Raw genomic sequence first — 21,675 nt, 5'->3', positions numbered from 1 at the left:
CACTCACAACAACAACAGAACATAACATTTAGTGTTTTTTATATAATATAATAACATATCTCAAATGTTTACCTCCTTGGAAGAAGGTGAGCTATCGGAGCCTGACGTGCTGATCCTGGACAGTTCATCTACCGACATGGACTTCCCTTTGCTCCTGTGTTAAACAATGATACAGACACACTTCATGACCCTTGTGGGACTAACAAGTTGGCTTAAAGACCATCAAGATATACATTTAGAGAAAGCATTGCCATGTCTATATGTCTATCTAATTATGAGAGAAACAATAAATACTAACGTAAAAAAATACCTTGTTGTGCAATATTAATTGAGTTTGTGAACGATTTGAAGTTAAATGTGTGTCTTTATTAAAAAAGGATCATGCATACATATACAATACTTAAAGAGGGATGAGAAGATGTATGGCAGACTTAGCTTTAAGCTATTTTCTATCTGTTCCAATAGTTTATGATACTTACCGAAACTCATCTTTCCGCCGTACTTCCGGACTTGATTCATCCGTGTGTTCGCCCTCGCTCTTTCTTTCCCTCCACTGTTCTGCCTTTTTCTTGATGCCCCCCATATCTTTGTAGCGCTGGAGCGAGCTGCTCTTACTTGAGGGGCCAGAAGAGCCGTCATCACTGTCATCTTTAGTGTCCAGTGGGAGGGAGAGGGGTCTGCTGAGAGGGGGAGGCGACCCTCTGCCCTCTCGTCTCTCTCGACTCTGGGACCTGTCCTGGTCCCTGCTGGGGCTCAGCTCCACTTTCTCCTGCCTCTTTAACTCCTTCTTCAAGCTGCTGTGTAAGGAACATTAAATCAGGCTGGTGTCACATTAACGTTTCCATAAATGATAATGCTTTATAATTTATTTTCTTATTTACTTGAAATGACGATGATACAATAAACTGAAATGTTTTTGGAATGATGCTTTGATAATCTGTCCTCATATTTTGTAACCCTAAAATAAAATGAAAAAGTCCTCCAACAGAGCCCTCAGTATTACATTCATTGGAATAAACCTGTTAGTGTTGTCAACAAATATCAACTTTTGAACTCTTTTAATGTATACCAATTTAACTACTATGTAACTCCTACGATGTAAGCAGTGTAGTTTTAGTTCAGGGTCAAATGTCCGGACAGAATTTATTTTACTGGACAAATTTGAAACTTACCGGTCATGTTTCAATAATAATAATAAGAATTGTGTGGCAGAGTTTCCGTTAGCAGGTAATTACCGGACTATGACCGGATATGCTGATGTTTAAAACTCAGTTAATGGGAGTCATTTTTATATTGCTTCAGTTTATAATCGTAACAGATCGAAAAGTTCAGATTCATTTTGCAATAAATGATTCCACAAACAACAGACAACATAATTATTACATTCAAACAAACTACTTGTAGTAGATGAAGTACATTATTCAAGAGTTTACATTAAAGGTGGGGTAGGTAATTTTGGAGAAACCAGCTCGAGTGCGCTAGAATTTGAAAGTACACAGCCGGAAAAAATCTGCCCCTTCCTTCAGACTTCCTTACAGAGCCCCTCCTCCAACACACACGAACGCGCACATGACCAATGAGGGCACGAGATAAGTTTGTGCACAGATGGAAGGCTGACAGGCAGGTAGGCCATCCAGTTACTTTAGCCGGGCCGGCTAAAATGATTGGTCGTGCTTTTTACAGTATTACGGCTTCCACAGATGACATTTTTTTATGGATTTTTTGTCAAAGCACTTAAGATATTCATTGCTATCGGGATGTTAAGAGCATTCCATGGAATATAATAAAAAGTTTCTCAAACTTACCTACCCCACCTTTAACTTTGAATAATAACACGGGAGAAATGGACCCTCTCTTTTCCTCTCTCCCTCCCTCTCTCCTGACAGCCAGTCAGTTTCTCATGCAGCTCGCTAAACAGTGGGCAGGGCTTCAGGTGATCATGCAGAGCTGCGTGTCTCCGTCAGACTCAGCAGCTGATCTCTGATCTCTCTCTCTCTCGCGTCCGGTTATACTTCACTCGCGTTTATGTCCATATCGATCAGATCCAGCTCTCCTGATCGGCCTTTATAGAGAGCACCGATCAAACTATTAAGAGTGAATATCGGCCGATAATGACCGGCGGCTGATCGATCGGAGCATCCCTAATTATTACCGGACATTTTGACCGGCAGGTTTTGAATTTACCGGTTTTTAATAAATGTTACCAGCTAAAAACCGGTAATTACCGGCTAACGGAAACCCTGTTTTAGTTGTGTGTGTACCTGTCTCGTCCCGGTCGTTCTATGGACGGATTCTCATCCTCTGTCTCACGGTGGTTCTTCTTCAGGGAAATCCTCCACGCTGTCTGGATCACTGAAGCAGCTCGGTTTTGGTTCTCGTAAAACTCACGCCAGCTCCTCTGAAAAACACCAGAAATCCTCAACTTTAGTCTCCTGTGTCTTTATTTGCATATGAGACTTTGAGTATATATTTTGGGCTGGAGCAGAAAAGACACAAACAATTTAAAGGACATATTATGCTCGTTTTAAGCTTCATGTTTGTATTTTGCACCTCTACTGTGACATGTTTAATGTTTGAAACCAGAGCCCAGTCTGCTTTGATTGGTTAGCTGGCCTGCTCTGTTGTCATTGGTCAATGCCCTGCTCTTTAGCCTACCACGCACCATGTGTTGGAGCACTATCATTTTACACTTCAAACAGTACCTGTATAATCAGAGTGGCATCTCTCTTTTGCAGGAAGTGTGACCTCATCAGACAGGCCCTGAACCAGCGCTGCAGGACGATGATGTGACGCATCACTTCTTTGTTGTGAGTGTCTTGGAGCAGTTGCCTCTCCTTCTCCTTGAGGAACACCTGGGTAGATGAATGAGAAACAAACACATTTTGAAATCACTGGGAACATTTATACATCCATATTTTGCTCAAACAGCCCTGTTAGACATGGACACACCCTGTCAAATACATCTACCCACTATGATACAGAAACCATTCAAGGGGTTAAGTAACAGTTTACTGTAAGAGAGATTTTGATGTTCACAAAATTCTTGAAAGTCATCTGTTGGATGCTTTCATTCAAAGTAAAAAACAACAACATTAATGCAGGTACAAACAGTGCTTACGGGTGAGCTCAGTGTAAAGTAAGTTTCCAACATGGCAACATAGCTTTCATCCTCTGGTTTTACAAAGGACTCTGTGGAGTTACTATCAGAATACATTAATGTTATTATCAAGAATGTTTACCTTGGTTTTTCCTATTTGATAGCTGGTCTTTTCGATCTGCATCCTCTTAAACAGCTCACTTATTTGCTCCGAAGTTGCAGTCGCTCCTTTAGGAAGCAACATCCTGAACTTCCCGCCAAATTCCTGTCAACAGGAACAAAACAGTATCAGAAGTGCAACTTAACTTTCTCGTCACTGATAGGTACAGAAGTGAGTTCCTTGTCATTAAAAATTGCTTGAATATAAATGTACAACATCATTAAGAAATGATGTCCCACCTTGAATGTGTATTTGGCGCTGTAGCCAGCCTTCTGGATGTGAACCATCTGCAGAATGCCTGTGTACTGGAGTTGCTTTAGCACAAGCTCTTCATCAAAGTGCAGCTCCTTCTGCAAACGCAAAAACAACCAAGTTATGAACAGTACATGTGTAGGACTGCATTTACACTTAGGATGATATTCCAGATTGACAGATACCTTTTCAGCGTTGGAGCGAACACAGAAAATAAAGAACGGCTCAGCCTTTTCAATTGTCTCCATCAGCTTCCCAACGGAGGCCTGTGAGATAGAAGTGGTGATTGGGTTGATGGTTAAGTTCTTATGATAGTAGATTATAAAACACAATTTGTAATAAAGGGAATAGTGTGGAGTTTTAAAACTATTGTATTCTCTGTTCTCGTAGTATAGTACATGAGTCTTCCTATGCTCAGTCCACTATGATCAAACATCAACACAGCAGGTATCAAGTGAGCCTAACATGATTTCAATATGGCCCTTAAATCACAGTACATACAATTTGTGATGTAATGCAATTTTTTCTCCAATGTCAAATGATGTATAACGGTTTTGAATCCATAGCTTAAAGTTTGGAGGACATCTTTCCTCTTAGGAGTAACATTTGTGTGGTTTAAAGAGATGCAAAAGCTATTATATTGTTTGCCTGCCGATTAATATTTATTCATAGTGCTTTAGTTTTATCCAAGTTACAAGCTACATTCCCTACTGGATTCATGTTCCTCACATTATGTCATGATTTAAGATTATGAAACAGAGCATGAATATTAGTCGGCAGAGGTACAAACCTGAAACTGGGCTGCGACTGTCGGAGGTTTTGTTTTGCGGTGAGGGTGGAAAATATATTTGCTGGTTCTGTCATGTGCGGTGACACCAACGATATGACGGAGGGACTTCAAATCCATGAGGTTCTGTTCAAAGAGACATGATAACATCTGTGAGCTTTTTGATGGACCCATAGATGATAGATGGATAAACACACAGAGATGCATGAAATGAAAAATAAAATAAATAAACTAAACAATCACAAGCATCTAACGCTGCACTTATCGTTGAAGACTCACCTTTGGAATGAGCTGCTTCTGTCGACCGCTGCGAACTTTCCTGCAGAAAATACACACAGCTCGATACAATAAACAGCTTTGAAAATAATGTGTGTGAAGTCTGTTTAAACTCAAGCCATATGCCCACTTACTTTCTTTTTTCATAATTGACAAAGATGTCTTCGAATACATCAAGAGGATGTTCATCAGAGCGATCAAAGGAGAAATCCAGAGTCAGACTGTGGCTGAAAACGTCAGAGAGAGAGATTTTAAGTGTATATTTTCTTTTTGATAAGCACATGTTTAAAGGTGTTCACTATTTGTAAGCAACGTACATTGTTCCCTCTAGGTCAGGAGAGGTTCTGTACTTTTAATATGTCAGACCTTTTTTTAAAACGGATCTGAATTTGAAACAAAGAAACCCTGCCTGATTCAAGAAGTATTGTCAGTTTGAAAGCATCTTGTTGTATCAAATATATATATATATATATATATATATACATATTTAAACAGAGACATGTCAGTGGCAGTAAAATCCATTTTCAATGCACCAGTGTAGTAAATGTACCTGGACAGCCTGTCCACAGCAGAGCTGCTCTGTTTCATCTCTCGGAGGGTTTTGCGTGGGCCTGTTCTGGCAGATACTGTGGAGACAAAACAGCAAGTCAGTAGATCATCAGAACATTACTCAAAGAAGAATTAAAATAACACATGAATCAAGTGGAGGACACCTGGGTCTTGGAGAAAAAGTCAGTTAAACAAACATGTTATAACTGCAAAGACAAATCTGCAGATTTTAAAATAAAAATGTGGCTCCATTTGCAACTAAAGCTACCCACATGATTCTGCTCGCTTGCGTCCCAGTTTCTTGAAAATTGTGAGGATGCGGATGGTGGCTCGCAACACTCCCCATCTGAAAAGGGCTTCTGGACTGGATGCGACCAAGTGATGCACGAACGCCCTCTCGCTGCTCCGTAGAAGTGACACGACTTCAGGAAGCATGTGCTCTGTGTTCTTCTGCCGGAAATCCTGAAGAGCAAGAATAATCACGATTAACATGGTGTTATTCCTTTATTCTGGCTGTACACAAAAGGGAGCTCCACATTCATTACATGTCTTCACAACTTTACATTTCACAGTGCAACAACAGGCTTCTTGTGAACGGAGCAGCATTACTCATTCACTCAGTTCAAACATTTCCAGGTTTTTCCCACGGTGGCTTATCTGAGAAGGCTACTGCAGACCCTCTCTCTGTCACAGTGGACACGTACTGAAATGCTTTTATATTTACTTTGTAGTATAAAGATGTTTGCAGTGTGGGAAATAAACTCCACCTTGATTTGATATGTAACCCTCCCAGCAAAGTGTTGAATGACAAAAGTTGACTCTGTATTTGAGGCGGGTTCAAAGAAGGGGTTGTCTTCATGCTGCTGCTGCAACTTGTCCAGCAAGGTTTCATCTGTGGCCTCAGGAAGGCTGAAGCAACACAAAGAAGGACAGAATATCAATATCAACACACAGTGTGGTATGTGGGAACGATAACAAGAAAGACTTGGGTGAAAACAGTAGGTCACCAGCAATATAAATGGTCAACTGAAAGGTACACAAAAACATCTGAAATTATGATTTAATGTAACAGAATAATGCTGTCTAGCATTCTGAGCATAAACAAGTTATTACTTTATGTGTCGAGTAAAGCTAAATAAAGTATTTGAAATCCTCTTGGATCAACTGCAAATTCCTCTTCACAAAGCTGAATCATGAGAAATTGACTTTTTAGAGACAATTGTTTTTGAAGTCAATTGGTACTTGAAAAGCTACAGTATCTATCGGGATTGAATAGCTGACACAGTTGGAGGAAAGGGTTTGTAACTTATTTGTTAACAAAAAAAACTATACTGTACCTCTCTTTACCCTGGGAGCTTTTATAAAAAGTTCCCACTAAGACTAACCTGACAGACCACTTATTCAAATGTATTTGTATAATATTACTATATGCTTAGTGTTAGAAATCATAGCACTTAATGTTACAAGCAAGGCTCACCCACCTGCTCTCATTATCCAGCAGGTCAAAGAGCCCTGTTGACTTCTGGCTGATCAGCTGACTGCAGCCACTGTGGTCCATGTAGTCGACCTTTGTCCAGGTGATGCCCTCCGACACATAATCCTCCTGAAAATAATTCAATCCCAAATACATAATTATGTTACTCAGAGGAGGTAAATGTATTTGTCTCTGTCACACTGATGAAGTTTATATATTAGTAACAGTCAAACAGTGCAAACACATTTTAAAGGTGCCATGTCATGGCCATTTCTACTGATCATAATTCCATTGTTGAGGTCTACTAGAATAGATTTACATTGTGCAATGTTCCAAAATCACATTGGTTTCTCATACAGCATCTCTGTATAGTATGTGTATTCACTCTCTGTCCTAAACGGCTTGTTGGAGCTCCTGCCCCCTCCTCCCTATGAGCCCAGTGTGCTCTGATTGGTCAGCTCGCCCACTCTGTTCTGATGAGTCCACCACCGTTACAGCGGAACATCAGTGATTATGTGTTACGATGGCGTTAGCAACCAGAAAATGACACCAGTAATGACAAACAGATGAGGATGCTGCATGGGGTCTGGGTGCCGTGTTGGCGGGACGTTGCGCAGCTCGCTGCTGTGAGGAGCGGACAGTGTGAGCTGGGTTCATTTCCTGGTTGCTGCGTGGGGTCTGCGAGACAGCGAGACATCGCGAATGGATGCGGGAAGGGGGGGGTGCTGAGGGGGCCCCCATCTGCGAGGCTCCACTAGCACCCCCCCCAGCGCGTCAAAGTTTCGCCACTGAGAGAGTGTGTGTGTGTGAGGAGCTCCACGGATTGGTCCAATGGGTCCATTTGGGTATGGTCACGTCACCATACCCAGGAAGAAAAAAATGGAAAAATAAAAATCTCCAACGAGGCGTTCTGGGGCAGCATAGACAGGTATTTTCTGTGTTAGAGTTTTACTCGCTACAGGGTGTACTTTGAGGGTTTGTGACTTTGCAGACCGTTTACATTCATAAAAACCTTCATAACACACAAGGGGACTGGAAATAACCAGAAAAGCATGACATGGGACCTTTAAGACTCTTTAATGCCAACTGGATTAAAAAAACATTACCAGCAAAACCATTAGTGTATCTGTCTGTAAGACAATATAAATATTTTAAGACTTTCACAGGCTCATTGGTGACTCACTGCAGAGGCTATGAAGGCATTAGGATATCCAATAAATTAGCCACTGCAGGTCCAAAAAATAATGAATACTAACCACTCTTGAATATCTTGAAAGAATAAAATAAACACATACCTGCTTGAGCATGAAGATGTGCTGGTTGATGTAACACCGCAGTCTCTCATTAGTGTAGTTGATGCACAGCTGCTCAAAGCTGTTTGTCTTGAGGTTCTCAAATCCAAACATATCCAGGACACCGATCGACAAACACTAAAAACAACAAATAAGACAATTCAGAACCCCAGAACTTGTAGTAAAAATATAATATGACTGATTTTATTCTGCTTTTTCTGCACATATTTCCCAATTTGGAAAATGAAGATCTTTCCTTTCTATTCAATTGATGATACCATTACAATTTGAATATTTAAAAAAATTCCAATCGGCAAAAATGTTTCAAGTCAAAATCATGCAGCCTGTTTTTTTAGGAGGACCATTATTTGACCTTCTCCCACTTGACAAAAAACGTAATCTTCCAGCTGACAGTATTGTCGTTTTTGGCTGTGTTACTTACAGAGACGGACTCCTCCATGTCTCGTCGGTTGAGCATTGCGTGGTTGATGTGGAGGACGATCCAGTCAAACAGAGCGCCGTATAAAGACTTCGCCATGGAGTCCCGCACTTTGGAGGCCTAATGTTGCAGAAACAGCACACAAAGCAAATTACTGCTTTTTAACTCAACGAAAAACAGACCAAATTCAAACATATTATCCCCTAGTTTATAGTTCATTCTCAACTCTGTACCTCTTGTAGTGTGTACGGTGAATCTACGCTCTCCGTGGCGGTCACTTCTCTCTTCTTGGTCAAAGTCTTCACCAGAAGCTCCTTTTTCACCTGGAAAAAAAAGAGTGTTCCACTACACTGTTACACAATATATATACCAAATTAAATCACGACTTATGACTGTACTTGATCAACAGAACAGGTTGAAACATGTTTACAGAAACAACAATACAGGGCTAATTTTAGGCATAGCGATGACACATTTAATCGGTAGGAGTTGCTCTATACACAGAGTGCAAATATAATGACGTGACAGTGATTTCATCCCAAGTGTTAGAGCACTGGAAACATTGGGGCTGCAATTATTATAAAAATTGCAATATGGACTAGAGAAATACGGACTTAATACAAAAATCTTTGATACAGATCCTCTTATAAAAAAAATTCAAATAAAATCCCAACATGATCATTTTAAATGCATCCATGAGCATGAGATGCAAAAATGATCAATTCCTCCTGTATCGTAACTCATACAGCAATTTAAATATTAGTCAAATAATTGCAATACGTTATTTTTTCCACGTCGTGCAGCCTTATAAAAAATAACCAAAGACTTTCCATAATCAATCCAGATGATGATGATTAAGCACACAGAATACAAAATCAACCGTTTCACTTCAGTTAAACGTACTTTGAGCAGGTCGGACAGTGTGGACAAAACGTCTGCCGGTCCGACCTCCAGGACTTCGGCGTCCTCTGACTGCGAGTACGTCACATTTCCCAGGTGCAGGATGGCAGAGAGGATGGAAAAAATGCTGCACAGAAGAAAAACAGACACACAAACAGATGGTTTATTTCTGCCTGAAATGCACACACTGGATTTGACTTGCTGTGCATTTTGAGTCACAATATCCTTTTTAACATACAGTATACCTTGACCCTGAAAGCCTCACTTGAGATATTTAAAGCTCTTAAATACAGTTGTTTTGCGCCGCTGTTATTTCGTGTTTACATTGATGTTTTCCTGTGTATTTGCATTTCAAACATGGGACATTTCAATCCTAGATTTGTAAGGTGTTGACAGTTTGCTGCATATTTTATAAGAGTAGTTAAGTGTTTGTGGTCTAGTGTGCGAGAGAGAGAAAGAGAAAGTGACGATGGATACGTTCAGAGCAGAGAGAAAACAAACAGTTAAGTGGTAGTAATGGACGGTTCAGGTTTCAGTCTGTCCATTCATAAATCCTGCAGATCAAACAGGTGAGCTTCTGCTTCGACCCTATATGCAAAACAAAGCTCCTCCTGTGATTCAGGACCATGGTCATGTCCTTTATGTAACAGCAACATTGTTAGACATTCTTGTTAGACATGCCTCCTTAGGGCAACAACATGCATGTGGAGAGACAGTGAGTTAGATTGACTTGCAGTAAATGTAAAGAAAATGTGCCTTTACAGAATATTTAAAGTTCATTTTATGGACTTAACTTAGCATAAGGAAGTCTCCACTGTATCTACATGTATGTCACTTCACTGGAGGTGTTTGCTAAGGAATGTATGAAGCCCTTCATTTTGTATAAATCATTTTAATTACAATTGTACTTTGTATATAGTTTCTGACTTTATATATGTTATGTTTCTCACTGCACATTGCTCTGTTAGAATGTAGTTATTCACGAGGAGGATGCACCTGAACACATTTCAAACTGTGCAGCTATGCTTTTATGTGTACGCCGTGTCCCGAGGCCATCAGGCACTGCATTTTTCTCCTGCTTGACAAGCTCTGACCTGTTCCCGACACCAGCACACCGTGTGGAAACTCTACAAGTCAAAGAACAAACTACTCCACATAACTACATCATTATTAGATTGGTAGAGCTAACTCCCTGTAAACACTGACTGAGAGACTGAGTGTTGTTGGACCTCATACAGCAAATATTTGTCTTTCAAATATTTCTGTAATTCGTGGCTCTCTTCACCCTCTCAGAGGACCCAGTGGGAAGCCTTTCTGTAATGATATATGTTTCTCAGACAGGCTAAAGCCCCAGGCATGTGCTGCTGTGTCTTCGATCAGAAGGGGAAGCAACTTTTAGTAAATGGGAGCCAGAGCCTTTTCTTATCAAGCTCCACTTTTGAGGAATCAGCTTCCAGTTTGTGTTCGGGTGGCAGACACCCTATCTGTTTTTAAGAGTGCGCTTAAGACCTTCCTTTTTGATAAAGCTTATAGTTAGGGCTGATTAGATTCAGCCCCTAGTTTTGCTGCTATAGGCTTAGACTGTCGGGGGACACCTTACTTCTTCCTTCTCTCCGTCTGTACCTGTGTACTCTCATGTTTCGAATAACCCAGCTTCCCCCACATTTCTTTTTGGTGTCTATCTACGCCGGGATCCTGAGTCGTGGCTGATCCTGATCCTGAGTCCTGATCCGAGTCCTGGATTTCGAGTCGTGGCTGAACCTGTCAATGTGGTCCTGCCTGACTTTCATCATACTACTTCCCTGATGGCTCCCACAGGATTATTGACATCCTCGTGGATTCATCTTCTTATTATAGACACATGCATTTCAAAACATTTGGTCTACCTATGTTGTAAATGTATTATCTTTTCGATTTACACACGGCATCTATTGCACGTCTGTCCGTCCTGGGAGAGGGATCCCTCCTCTGTTGCTCTCCCTGAGGTTTCTCCCATGTTCCCCTTTAAACTGTGGGTTTTTCCTTTTTTGGAAGTGTTTCCTTGTACGATGTGAGGGTCTAAGGACAGAGGGTGTCGTATTGTCATACTGATATTCTGTACAAACTGTGAAGTCCACTGAGACAAATGTAACATTAGTGATATTGGGCTATATAAATAAACATTGATTGATTGATTGATTGATTGATAGTCATTAGGCAGCTCAGCAGTGTAACAACTACTGAGGAAACCTCAACAATTGCAATGTTTTAATCTAGATGTTAAACCTTATTGTTCTTAAGCACTTTTAATTAAGGCCTGCAGCATACCAGTTGTGTCGTTCATTATGAAATCATACTCACTGTTTCTTGGTGGAGCTCAGGAAGCCAACCATCTCCATGGCCTGATGGAGCCTCTTGTACTCTTGCCTAAGTTTTTCCTTATCATCCAAATGGAGATCATCCTGAGGGACAATCATATGGGATACGGATAGAAACACGGGGTAAATGTTAAGCATAACCACAAATAAACAATGTTAATCTAATGTTAATGTCAACACACAATCAATGTAGAAACACGATTAACAGAATCATGTCTTTTTCTTTTTTTGTGTTTGTATTACTGTATCCAAAATAATTTATTTTCCAGTTAATATTTCAGGTTTTATCCGATTCTCTATTATCTCCTATGCTCAAACATTATTTTTATTTTTTTTATGTTCTCTATAAATAAATGAACTTGCATTTTAAAGTTGCTCTTCAAACCTGTAAATAAGTTTTAAAAGCAACATTTTTAGTTTTTTCCAAATGTGTTGAGTTTGAGTTCTTTAATGTAAACATGGAGTTCAATTCTCAACATAATAAAATGACTGTGAGTGAAAGCAGTTGCTCTATAATTCTGGTTAATGTGTAGTTTTACAGTTATGTGAGTGTCTGTTAATCCCAAAGCAGAGGCAGCACTTTGACACACTATGGGTGTTTCTCAATGTTGAGTATACGCTTGCTTGGTAGCACATGTCTTCCGAGTCACTTGCTTCAGAAGCGAGGCAAGAATACTTCCTGGCATTCGGAAAACGAAGAGTGGAACAGGCTAGCAAGTGTGCAGGTGTGCGTCATATGAGAGGAAATTGGTCCGTGCGCAAAGCATTGTGGGGATTTTAAGACCGCGGAGTCTACACATGTGCAGCCTCGAAATTCCAAGTATGCTGGACATTGGAACAGTCCTTCGGCGGCACTCGATGACGGAGTATGCTTGAAATAGTGGCTCTGGAGCAGCTTTACTCGACATTGAGAAACACCCTATGACTTTACTGCTGAGAAGTTTCTAGATATTGTGGGATTGTGTCTATATACATCTACCAGCAGTTTACCTGCGTTTTCATAACAATGAAAGACACATCCTGTCTCTGCTGCTGTAAAGTGTTTGGATCAAAGGTACCTGCTTGAGGTAGAGATAATCCTGAGGCTCTAACAGACGAAACTCCTCTTTCTCTTCTTTCGACGCGCCCACCAGCAGGTAATAAAACACGTGGTAGTTCCTGCGGGTCAGAGGTCACGCAACACAAATACAGTCATGCTCTGTTATTGACACAACATTTCACTGAACACAAGAGTTTTTAGTGTTGTCTGCTTTATGTTAGAAGGTTCAAAGTGCAGGTACAATTTGGTGGTAATCTAAGTGAGGTTAAAAAATACAATGTAAATCTGGAGTGCTTTCTGTGCTTCAAATATACCTCTCCCTGTGATCTCTGGACACCAGGCGGCACTTCTCCAGAAGGTACTTCTCGATAACTGCCCTGCAAGAGACGCAGAAGAAGAGAATGTCAACAAAGCCTTCGAAGCCTTGCTGTGGTTGCCAACACTACCATTATGACATAGGGAGTAAAATATTGATAAATAAATCAACTGTGCTGCAGAGGCCTGGGAGATTCACGACTCAAGCTCAGTGAGATAAATGTGAAACATGAAGACGTACCCTCTGATGACACCGCTCTCCAGATAGTTGAGCTGGATGAACTTCCCAAAGCGACTCGAGTTGTTATTCTCTGCTGTCTTAGCATTGCCAAAGGCCTGTTTAAAACATAGTGGACATAAGTTTTCACTTGAATAAACAGACAAGAGTAGCAATGTTTCTCACAGACACTGGCACCCACACCTAAACATTGGAAAGGGCAGCGATCAAATGTCCGATGGCAGGAGACCTTTCTGTTACCAACCTGACGAGACATTGAAGATCAAGTTGGTCTGACTCTAAACTACAGCTGAAACTATTATTTCTTCTCAGGTCTTTAAAATCTCAAAACATTTTGAAATATCTCCATCAAATCTTCCCAGAGCCCAAAATTAGGTTTTCAAATTCAGATAATTTTCTTTAATATAATAAGGTGTCTAATTCTTTATCAATTGTTAAAAAGTTCCTGTTACTTTGCTAGCTTTATTTAAATCAAATTATTAATTCATCTCCTAATTGTTGCAGATTTACTCTGTCAACAATAAATCCATCAGGTTCCAGGGTTTATATAGTTCAAGGAACTGAAAGACATTATGTACAGTATGGGTACAGTGGGAGGCTGTGGCTCAGTGGATAGTGCGCTGAACTTGGAATCACGGGGTAGCGAGTTCGAGTCCCACTGCAGTCAGCATGTCGTTGTGTCCCTGAGCAAGACACTTCACCCCAAATTGCTCCTGTGGGGATTGCCCACAGTATTGAATGTATGTAAGTCGCTTTGGATAAAAGCATCTAACAAATGACATGTAATGTAATATTCTGTTGTTGCGGTTGGCTTATCATTTAGCTATCTTTACAATTGATTAATTTATCATTTTAGTTTTTTTTTAATCAATAAAGCACTGCCTACATTAATTGAGTTCATGTTAGTATTTATGGTTTGTGTTGTTTCATATCATGAATGATATCTGATTAAATGAATAACATATCTCTGTTCTTCACACAAAGTTGGCAATTTAAAAACACGTTTGATGCAATTAAATGTTTCTTAGAAATAAAAAGATTGATTGAAAAGAAAACTGCTAGAATAATGGAAAATTAAGATAGTCATCAATTGCAGATATTGTACAAAAATCTACTTTCACCATCTAAATGGCGACAAAAATATGCAAGTGGCTACTACATTTGGTTTATGCACCAGCCGAAAACCCCACATCTATTTTTGAGTGACAGGTTAAGCATGAAGTGTCACAGAAAGGGATCATTTTGCACCCTGGTAGCAGCTCATGAGGAAACGTAATGACTGCCCTCACATTTGCATGGATTGTTATTCTGTAACTAAGGTTGAACAATAACACAACAGACTCCGCCTACAGTCACCACCAGGTAAAATGACATAAACAGGATTATGAGCGCCTGTACTTTCCAGGTCTCCCAAAGCAAAAGAAAAAAACTGAGCAAAGTCTGCATCTACAAAGGTTTTGTTCTCCCTCATTCCAGTGTGAGTTGTGCAGATGTTCGTGTCGAAACAGGCCAGAGCAGCGTTCGCACAGTGAGCTCGACCTGCACACGATACTGATCTGTGACAGGTAAAACGGTGAAAGGCAGGAATGTTCCTCCCTGTGCTCCTCTGTGCATACAGTGCATGTTTTTCATTTTCTACCAGATCAATCAAATGTATATGAAGAAGTTGAAAAGATATGGAAGGCATGTGGAGAGAAGATGGTATGTGGAAGAGGGAGAGAAACAGGTGTTCGCCACGTCCCGTTTCAGGGGCTAAATCGTGGGAGGGAGACCATCATGAAGAAGCCATCTCCCCCCTAACAGAGATAGAAACTAATGATGCATTTAAGTAGAACTGGTCTGCATGTAAACACAGACAATTCCAAGATTATCATCAGGGGTTTACCCTCGAGAAACTCCTGAAAAGGTGGGAAATACCAAGAAAAACTGGGCTAGGTTGGATAATCCCCAATTTGTCAGAATAAGCTGTGACGTTTAACTTCAACAGATGATGGACAACTTCTTTTGAACTGTGACAAACTGTGACAGTTTACAAACTAAGCAATCCTCAATCAATTGAGAAGATCAGCAAATGACCCAATAAGGAAAATAATCGCTAATAATATAAGCCCTATTTAAAAATACAAACAAATTACAATTAAATAAGCAAAATAAAATAATTAGCAGAGGGTCTGAAAAAAACAACATTCCTGTCAGGACAAACCAAAAAGAGTTCTGCTTTCTTATCCTGTATATTGATACATATATTGTATATTGTGTTGGGACTCCATTACTTAGTTACAGCCCCTTTATTGGCCATAACTGGTCTAGTTCTTACAATATATGTCCCGGTCATCAATGACTGCCTTAAGGACAGGATTGTGTCGATCAATCAATCAAATAATGTTTAAATAGCCCAATATCACAAATTATACATTTGTCTCAGGGGGCTTTACAATGTAAAATAAAATACAATCTGATATTCCCAGACATATCCTGACATGTTCTGAGTTGCAAATAACAACCCGACAATTGCAATAAAGGACTGATGCAACCTGTGCAAAATAAAATGCTGGACACATAAATGTGTAACAATGAAAATGAAACAATATGCACCTGTTGTGTCAGTTTAGAAAGAGAAGAGGACAGCGGGATAGAAAAAGGTTTCAAATCTGCAAGATGGGGCCGAATTCCACCTTAAAATTAAGATTTAAGAGGAACTGCAATCCTTGAATTGAAACACAGTTTATCAAAGTCAGAAGAAGCAGAGACAGAGTGCACTGGTGAGAATGAGAGCAGACCTGGTTGAGCCTGTTCTGACACGTTCTTGTTCTCTTCTCCCTCTGGTGTTCCCTCAAAGACAACGCCCTGCAAATTCCCCCTGTGAAGCTCAGCGCTCAGCTTCCTGATCACCAACCCAAGCTTAAAAAAAGCAAGGTGCAATCACCTGCTGGCCATTGACTGCAGATCTTCTCCAGATTTTGAAATCAAACACACATTTCAAAGGTGGATTGAATATAAAGCCAGCTGCAGATTCAGCTACATACTGATGTCAAATGTGATAAGTCAACAGATAGAGGAAGATGCCCTCCACCCAAGAGCATGATAAACTTAAAGTTGAATAAAAGTAAAAGTGCAGGAAAAACAAGTCCAAGTTTTGTCATTTCAGATAAAAAGGAAGTATCTTAGGGTTACTCATGCCTAAGAGGGAAATCCCAAGATGGCAGGAGCCATTTTAACAAAAACAAAACTACTAAATCATACAAACCCAAACCAGTAAACACTCAATACACAGTAGGTATCTTGCCAATAGGTCAGTCTTTTCCTATACTGATATTCAGGTTTGATGTACTTGTGGTACATCAGTGTTAACCTAAAATTAACTTTAATGCCATGATCTCTTTCTTCAGCAATCTTGTTAATTATTTACCCTGGTAAAAAAACAATCAATGGCACCAAAACAACACGCCACTTTCTTTCCTTAAACTGAATCTCTGCCTCTGTGAACACTTAAGAGCTCAACACAACACACTTCCAGGAAGATCAGTTAACAGGAAAAATACTTTAGCCAATGCTTATTACAAGGAGAAACTTGTTGGACTTGTTCAGAGAGGAAGAATCCATTTTTAGCCACTCTCCAACGAAAGGCTGGCCCCTTGGGATTGTGTGTGTGTGTGCGGGTGCGTGTTCAGTAACAAAGCAGGCCAGGATCCTTTGTGTTAGCTTGTGTATTGATGGATAGACATAGCATGTACTTAATGGTAGCTGGAATAGATGTAAGTAAAGAGCCAGCAATTTCAAAAACAATGTGTGTTTTAAATTAACTGAAACCAACCAATGCCTTGCTTCCCCTCTTTCAGATATGTTCTTGTACAATGTAAAGAGACTCCTAGTAAAGAAATGCAATGTTTTTCCATTAAAAATCTAAGTTTGGTTAGTTCTAAGGCATTTAGCCTAGTCTCATATCAGGTATCAGTCAAACCTTGGTGCAATCCAACAGATAACTGAAACAGCGAGCACACAACACAGGGAAGTGGCCTGTTTGTTACTCATTGAAACATTTACTGTAGCACACGGCTGATTTGATAGTGAACAAAGAGACCTGTTAACCTAGAAGAGTGAGAGCGAAACTGGAGTGTAAAATAAGTCTGATTTCACGGTCGACAAACACTGCCAGTGTTTTGCTCTTTGGGGGTTTTGATTTGATGAAATGTCTGACTAAGTGTATGAGGCGCATTGCAAACCAAACTATGCAAACCCTAATATTTGTACGTGTTCCTGATGATCAAAATTCAGCATGTACAATACAGATTGCTTTGCCTTTTTCTAGGAACTTTTAAGAGATTTTGTCCCTTTATGTTGTCATTTTTTTTTCTTCTTGCAAATACAGTACATGATCAATTACAATGTAGCTTTTCATTTTGGACTACACCACGTTTTTGTGGTTATTGTTGATTAAACTGATTGTCTGGGTTTGGTTGCAAGGAAGTGCAAAACACATGGTGGTTATATTTTTGTTTCCTGCATAAAAAGGAGAGGTTTTTCTTCATTTGACATTTTATGTTTTGGATAAAGAGGTCTAAAAAAGGAAATGATATAACAGAAACAGTTTCAGCTAAAACTCTAAAGCTGACCGAAAGCATCAAACAAGAAATAAAAACATCCACAATAATCCAACTCATATTCACATCATCCTATGAAGACAGAATGGCAGAGTCTTGCTTCATTTTACTCTCTGCAGGAAACAGTGAAGGCAGATAATCAGCTTAGTTAAACCATCAGATAATCACTCTCTTCTCAATCAACCAACGTGCGTGCAAGTTGGTTTCTGGTGAAAGATTGCGACAATTTCGAAAGTGTATTGACGTAGTGTCTCAGAAAAAAAAGAGAGGGCCAGACTGATGTGATCGCAGGGGCTTAAACTTCATAGCATGCTTTTTTGATTTATAATTTGTGTTTTCTTAAATTGTTGTTTAGTTATATTTTAGTTCCATTTCTTCTTGCACTATTTTTTACTTGTTTACTTGTCTTGAGTTTATTGTATGTTGTGCTTTTGGAGGCGCCTGAGACTTCAGATGTCCTGCCAATGTATGCTAAGGCTACTGCATATGACACTAAACCCTTTCAATCTTTAGTTATTAGTAGTCATAACACAGTGAAACATACATATCATATTTCCAGAGACATAGTGGTATGTTCAAACTGCCTGTGTTCTTCAGCCAGCAGTCATACAACCCAAATATATCCCGAAACCTTAACCGGGAATGTTGGACAGTTTTGCTTGACAATTCAACTGACATACCTTGATTCTCTGATTGTTGATTGGCCCTCTGTCAACATATTTTGAAAGAAATTTGGCACAGATGGTGAATCAGCAGGAAAGTGTCACACTCTCTTGTTATTGCCTCTACAGAGCTGACAGTGTATACTGCTACAACAGATGTGGGTGTTTGTGGTTTCAGCAGGTGCTTCTCATCACAGTGACCTACCTCGAGCACCGGGCCGGCCCCAAGGACGGTGCGTTCGATTCCGCTGGAGTTCTGGCTGAGCGCGGTGAGGCAGTGGATGAGATAACTGCTGCTCTCAGTCTTCCCGGAGCCACTCTCTCCAGACAGCACGATGCACTGGTTCTTCTGCCTGGTCAGCATCGCACGGAAAGCCACGTCTGCTATTGCAAATATATGAGGGCTCAGTTTGCCCAGTGGCTGGTTTTCGTACTTCTTCACAAACTTTGGGTTGTAGTAAAGAGGCAGGAACTTGTTGGGGTTGATGGCGATGAGGATGTTGCTGGCATAGGTGTAGATGTTGAGCCTGTAGAAGCGATGATGTAAAGCCTTCAGGACGCTCTCCTCAGTCACAGTTTGGAGGTTGCAGAGGTCATCGTAGCCGTCTCTGTTGCTTTCTAGTTGGTTGCCTGCACTGTTGTCTTTCTGCAGGATGAAGTAGTGCCCTTCGCTCTGGGGGTGCCACCTCTGAGCCTTGCGGGGCCACAGCAGGACTCTCTCCAGAGGGTGGTCCCCGGCCTCCAGCAGCCTCTCCTCCCCGCCGCTCTTCCTCACCTCCAGCAGGCTGTACCTCTGGCTGGCGTCCAGGCCCAGAGTGATCACTGCATTGTGGATGACCGCCCTGGCCGTGTCCCCACCGCTGACCTGCAGGGGACAGTAGGTGGAAGTGTCCCGGGACAGCCTGGGGTAGATCTGCACAACTCGGGCCTCTCCATTATGTTCAGGGCGCCTGGATCCATCTGTATAGCTCATCCTGATGTCCTGATGTACAGACAGGCCTCAGCATAACTCACTCTCCCAACTCTCGGCCAGCATCCACTGTAGAAACATACATTAAGCTAGGTAAAAATGAAGAAATAGAAAGTGTAATAGGAGTAAAACTAGCACAGGTAATCTTTGAGACATCTGTATGCAATGTAATTATTTCTAGAATATAAAACGTAGGCAAACGACATAACATGCATTTCTCATTGGTTGGTTAATTCCCACAGACTGTATCAACATGTAATACTATAGATCAGGGCTATTCAATTGGCGGCCCGCGGGCCAAATCCGGCCCCGGGGTGATATTTACTGGCCCTTTGAGTATAATGTTAAAAAGTAATCAATTTTTTTTTTTTTTGTGCCATAGTGCCTTTATTCCAGAGAGGGTGTTACATTGAGAGACAGAGGGGTAGACAATGCCTGAAAACTTCGACGGGCTCGGGTTTCGAACCCACCTACTATACTGTAGTGACAACTCCTGTCATTGATTGCATCTCTGCGTGAATGATTAGATCATTTCACCTAAATGAAATCAAATGAAACATGTAGGCCTACTGAGTTCTGAACTTGCCATTTAGATCTATAAAGGCCTTGGGGCTATGTTGTTTGATTGAATTAAACACAATATATGCACTCCACTATGCTGTTGTAGTATTTACTGTATCTGAAGCTCTTAAATATGATTGCTCATATTTCAAGCCATCTTTTTCCCGGCCCCTTGCTTTGGATCATTTTCATCAACCGGCCCCCATTCCAAACTAATTGAATAGCCCTGCTATAGATCCACCTCATAATTCCCATATACATCCACTCATTAACAAGTGTCAAACGTCAACAAATGTCACCAAATTCGACTTTAAAATTAAGAAATAGAAAGTGTGGTTAAGGTGAAACTATCACAGGTAAATGTATTGAGTCCATGCACATTGAGATCTATGTGTGCAAATGACATAAGATTTGCATGTCTCTTAGCTTGCCTCATTCCCACACTGTATCAACACGTAATACTGTATCAACGATAATCCAAGATAATCTGCCCAGGTAACAAATACCAAACAGTTACAAGATGACAAAATAAATCTCACCTTTCGAGAAAAACCCACTCGTTTATTTTTCTAATGCCGAAATATTCCTGAAAACGGGAGGAAGAGGAAGGTCTTTGGCGTTTGCGAAACCAGTCACACAACTTCAGGGAAAAATATGTTTCTTCACCTGAGTTTCTAGAAAAAAAGGTAAGCGAATGAATTGCATATTCACCGTTTTAAATGGTTAACAAGTCATTTCCCAGCAGTTCGGCGACGTTTTAGCTTTAAATCACAGCTTTTTAAAGAAATGCAGGGTTCACGTCTTGGCGTCGTCCTGGCCGAAAACTTTACTTCCTAGGTTTCTCCACACACACACATACACACACACACTGACACACCCGCCGACGAGGTAGGTAGACACAATGTTTTACCTTTACTGACCTGAAAGATGTCACACTTTAGCCAACAGGAGGTACAACTGCAGATAAAAACACCGCGGCACGTTGTGACGTGTCGAGAGAAGATAACTCTTTACACATTAGCGAGGAGCAGAAGTTAATACTGAGTTTAATTTACCTCATTTGTTATGAGGTGAACTGGAGGGTTTAGGCGCCACCTGGTGGAAATCTGGGGTATTACAACCACCTCTCATCACATTAGAGTACTAGCCTTATGGTACTAGCAGATACATGCAGTGAACCACCTAAAAAGTACACTAATTTTACCACATACAAAGTACATTTATTTTACCACATACAAAGTACATTTAATTTACCACATATAAGTACATTTATTTTACCACACATAAAGAACATTTAATTTACCACATAAAGAACATTTAATTTACCACATATAAGTACATTTATTTTACCACATATAAAGCACATTATTTTACCACATACAAAGTACATTTAATTTACCACATATAAAGTATATTTTATTTACCACATTTAAAGTACATTTAATTTACCACATATAGGCAGTCAGTGAAGTGAAGTACACTTATTTTACCACATACAGTATAAATTACATTTATTTGACCACATACAGTATAATGTACCTTTATTTTACCACATTAAAACACTAGTTAAAACCATTTATGTTAGCACACAAAGACAGTGAAGTTAAGTATGTTTATTCTAGCACATAAAGAAAGTGACATGTAATGTACATTTACTCTGTATGTTCTGTATTGTTGTTTGCCACCTTTTCACACCTCTTACTTTT

General features: G+C 40.3%; 1 protein-coding gene across 11 annotated transcripts in view; it reads right to left on the bottom strand.

The window, feature by feature from the left end:
• myo9b (myosin IXb) overlaps window positions 1–20,991 on the bottom strand; it is a 29,668-nt gene extending 8,677 nt beyond the window's left edge. For 3 of the 11 annotated variants that reach the window (XM_034152971.1, XM_034152973.1, XM_034152974.1), the window contains exons 1-24: window positions 20,509–20,847; window positions 18,644–19,477; window positions 13,179–13,273; window positions 12,937–12,999; window positions 12,642–12,741; window positions 11,567–11,667; window positions 9,230–9,353; window positions 8,560–8,649; window positions 8,330–8,446; window positions 7,891–8,025; window positions 6,603–6,724; window positions 5,889–6,030; window positions 5,394–5,583; window positions 5,123–5,198; window positions 4,707–4,799; window positions 4,576–4,615; window positions 4,300–4,422; window positions 3,695–3,775; window positions 3,497–3,607; window positions 3,240–3,362; window positions 2,703–2,852; window positions 2,262–2,398; window positions 480–797; window positions 73–154 (exon numbers count right to left, since the gene is read on the bottom strand). In XM_034152971.1, the coding sequence (XP_034008862.1) occupies window positions 73–154; window positions 480–797; window positions 2,262–2,398; window positions 2,703–2,852; window positions 3,240–3,362; window positions 3,497–3,607; window positions 3,695–3,775; window positions 4,300–4,422; window positions 4,576–4,615; window positions 4,707–4,799; window positions 5,123–5,198; window positions 5,394–5,583; window positions 5,889–6,030; window positions 6,603–6,724; window positions 7,891–8,025; window positions 8,330–8,446; window positions 8,560–8,649; window positions 9,230–9,353; window positions 11,567–11,667; window positions 12,642–12,741; window positions 12,937–12,999; window positions 13,179–13,273; window positions 18,644–19,411 (3,381 nt within the window). In that variant the 5' untranslated portion in view covers window positions 19,412–19,477; window positions 20,509–20,847. Of the gene's footprint in view, window positions 1–72; window positions 155–479; window positions 798–2,261; window positions 2,399–2,702; window positions 2,853–3,239; window positions 3,363–3,496; window positions 3,608–3,694; window positions 3,776–4,299; window positions 4,423–4,575; window positions 4,616–4,706; window positions 4,800–5,122; window positions 5,199–5,393; window positions 5,584–5,888; window positions 6,031–6,602; window positions 6,725–7,890; window positions 8,026–8,329; window positions 8,447–8,559; window positions 8,650–9,229; window positions 9,354–11,566; window positions 11,668–12,641; window positions 12,742–12,936; window positions 13,000–13,178; window positions 13,274–18,643; window positions 19,478–20,508; window positions 20,849–20,879 lie in introns of those variants that run through there. The other 8 variants (XM_034152970.1, XM_034152976.1, XM_034152969.1 and 5 more) reach the window with 6 other exon arrangements.
• Window positions 20,992–21,675: the final 684 nt, after the last annotated feature.

This window comes from Trematomus bernacchii, unplaced genomic scaffold (assembly GCF_902827165.1).
Source record: "Trematomus bernacchii unplaced genomic scaffold, fTreBer1.1, whole genome shotgun sequence".
Lineage (NCBI taxonomy): Eukaryota > Metazoa > Chordata > Actinopteri > Perciformes > Nototheniidae > Trematomus > Trematomus bernacchii.
This window is presented reverse-complemented; position numbering and strand designations above follow the sequence as displayed.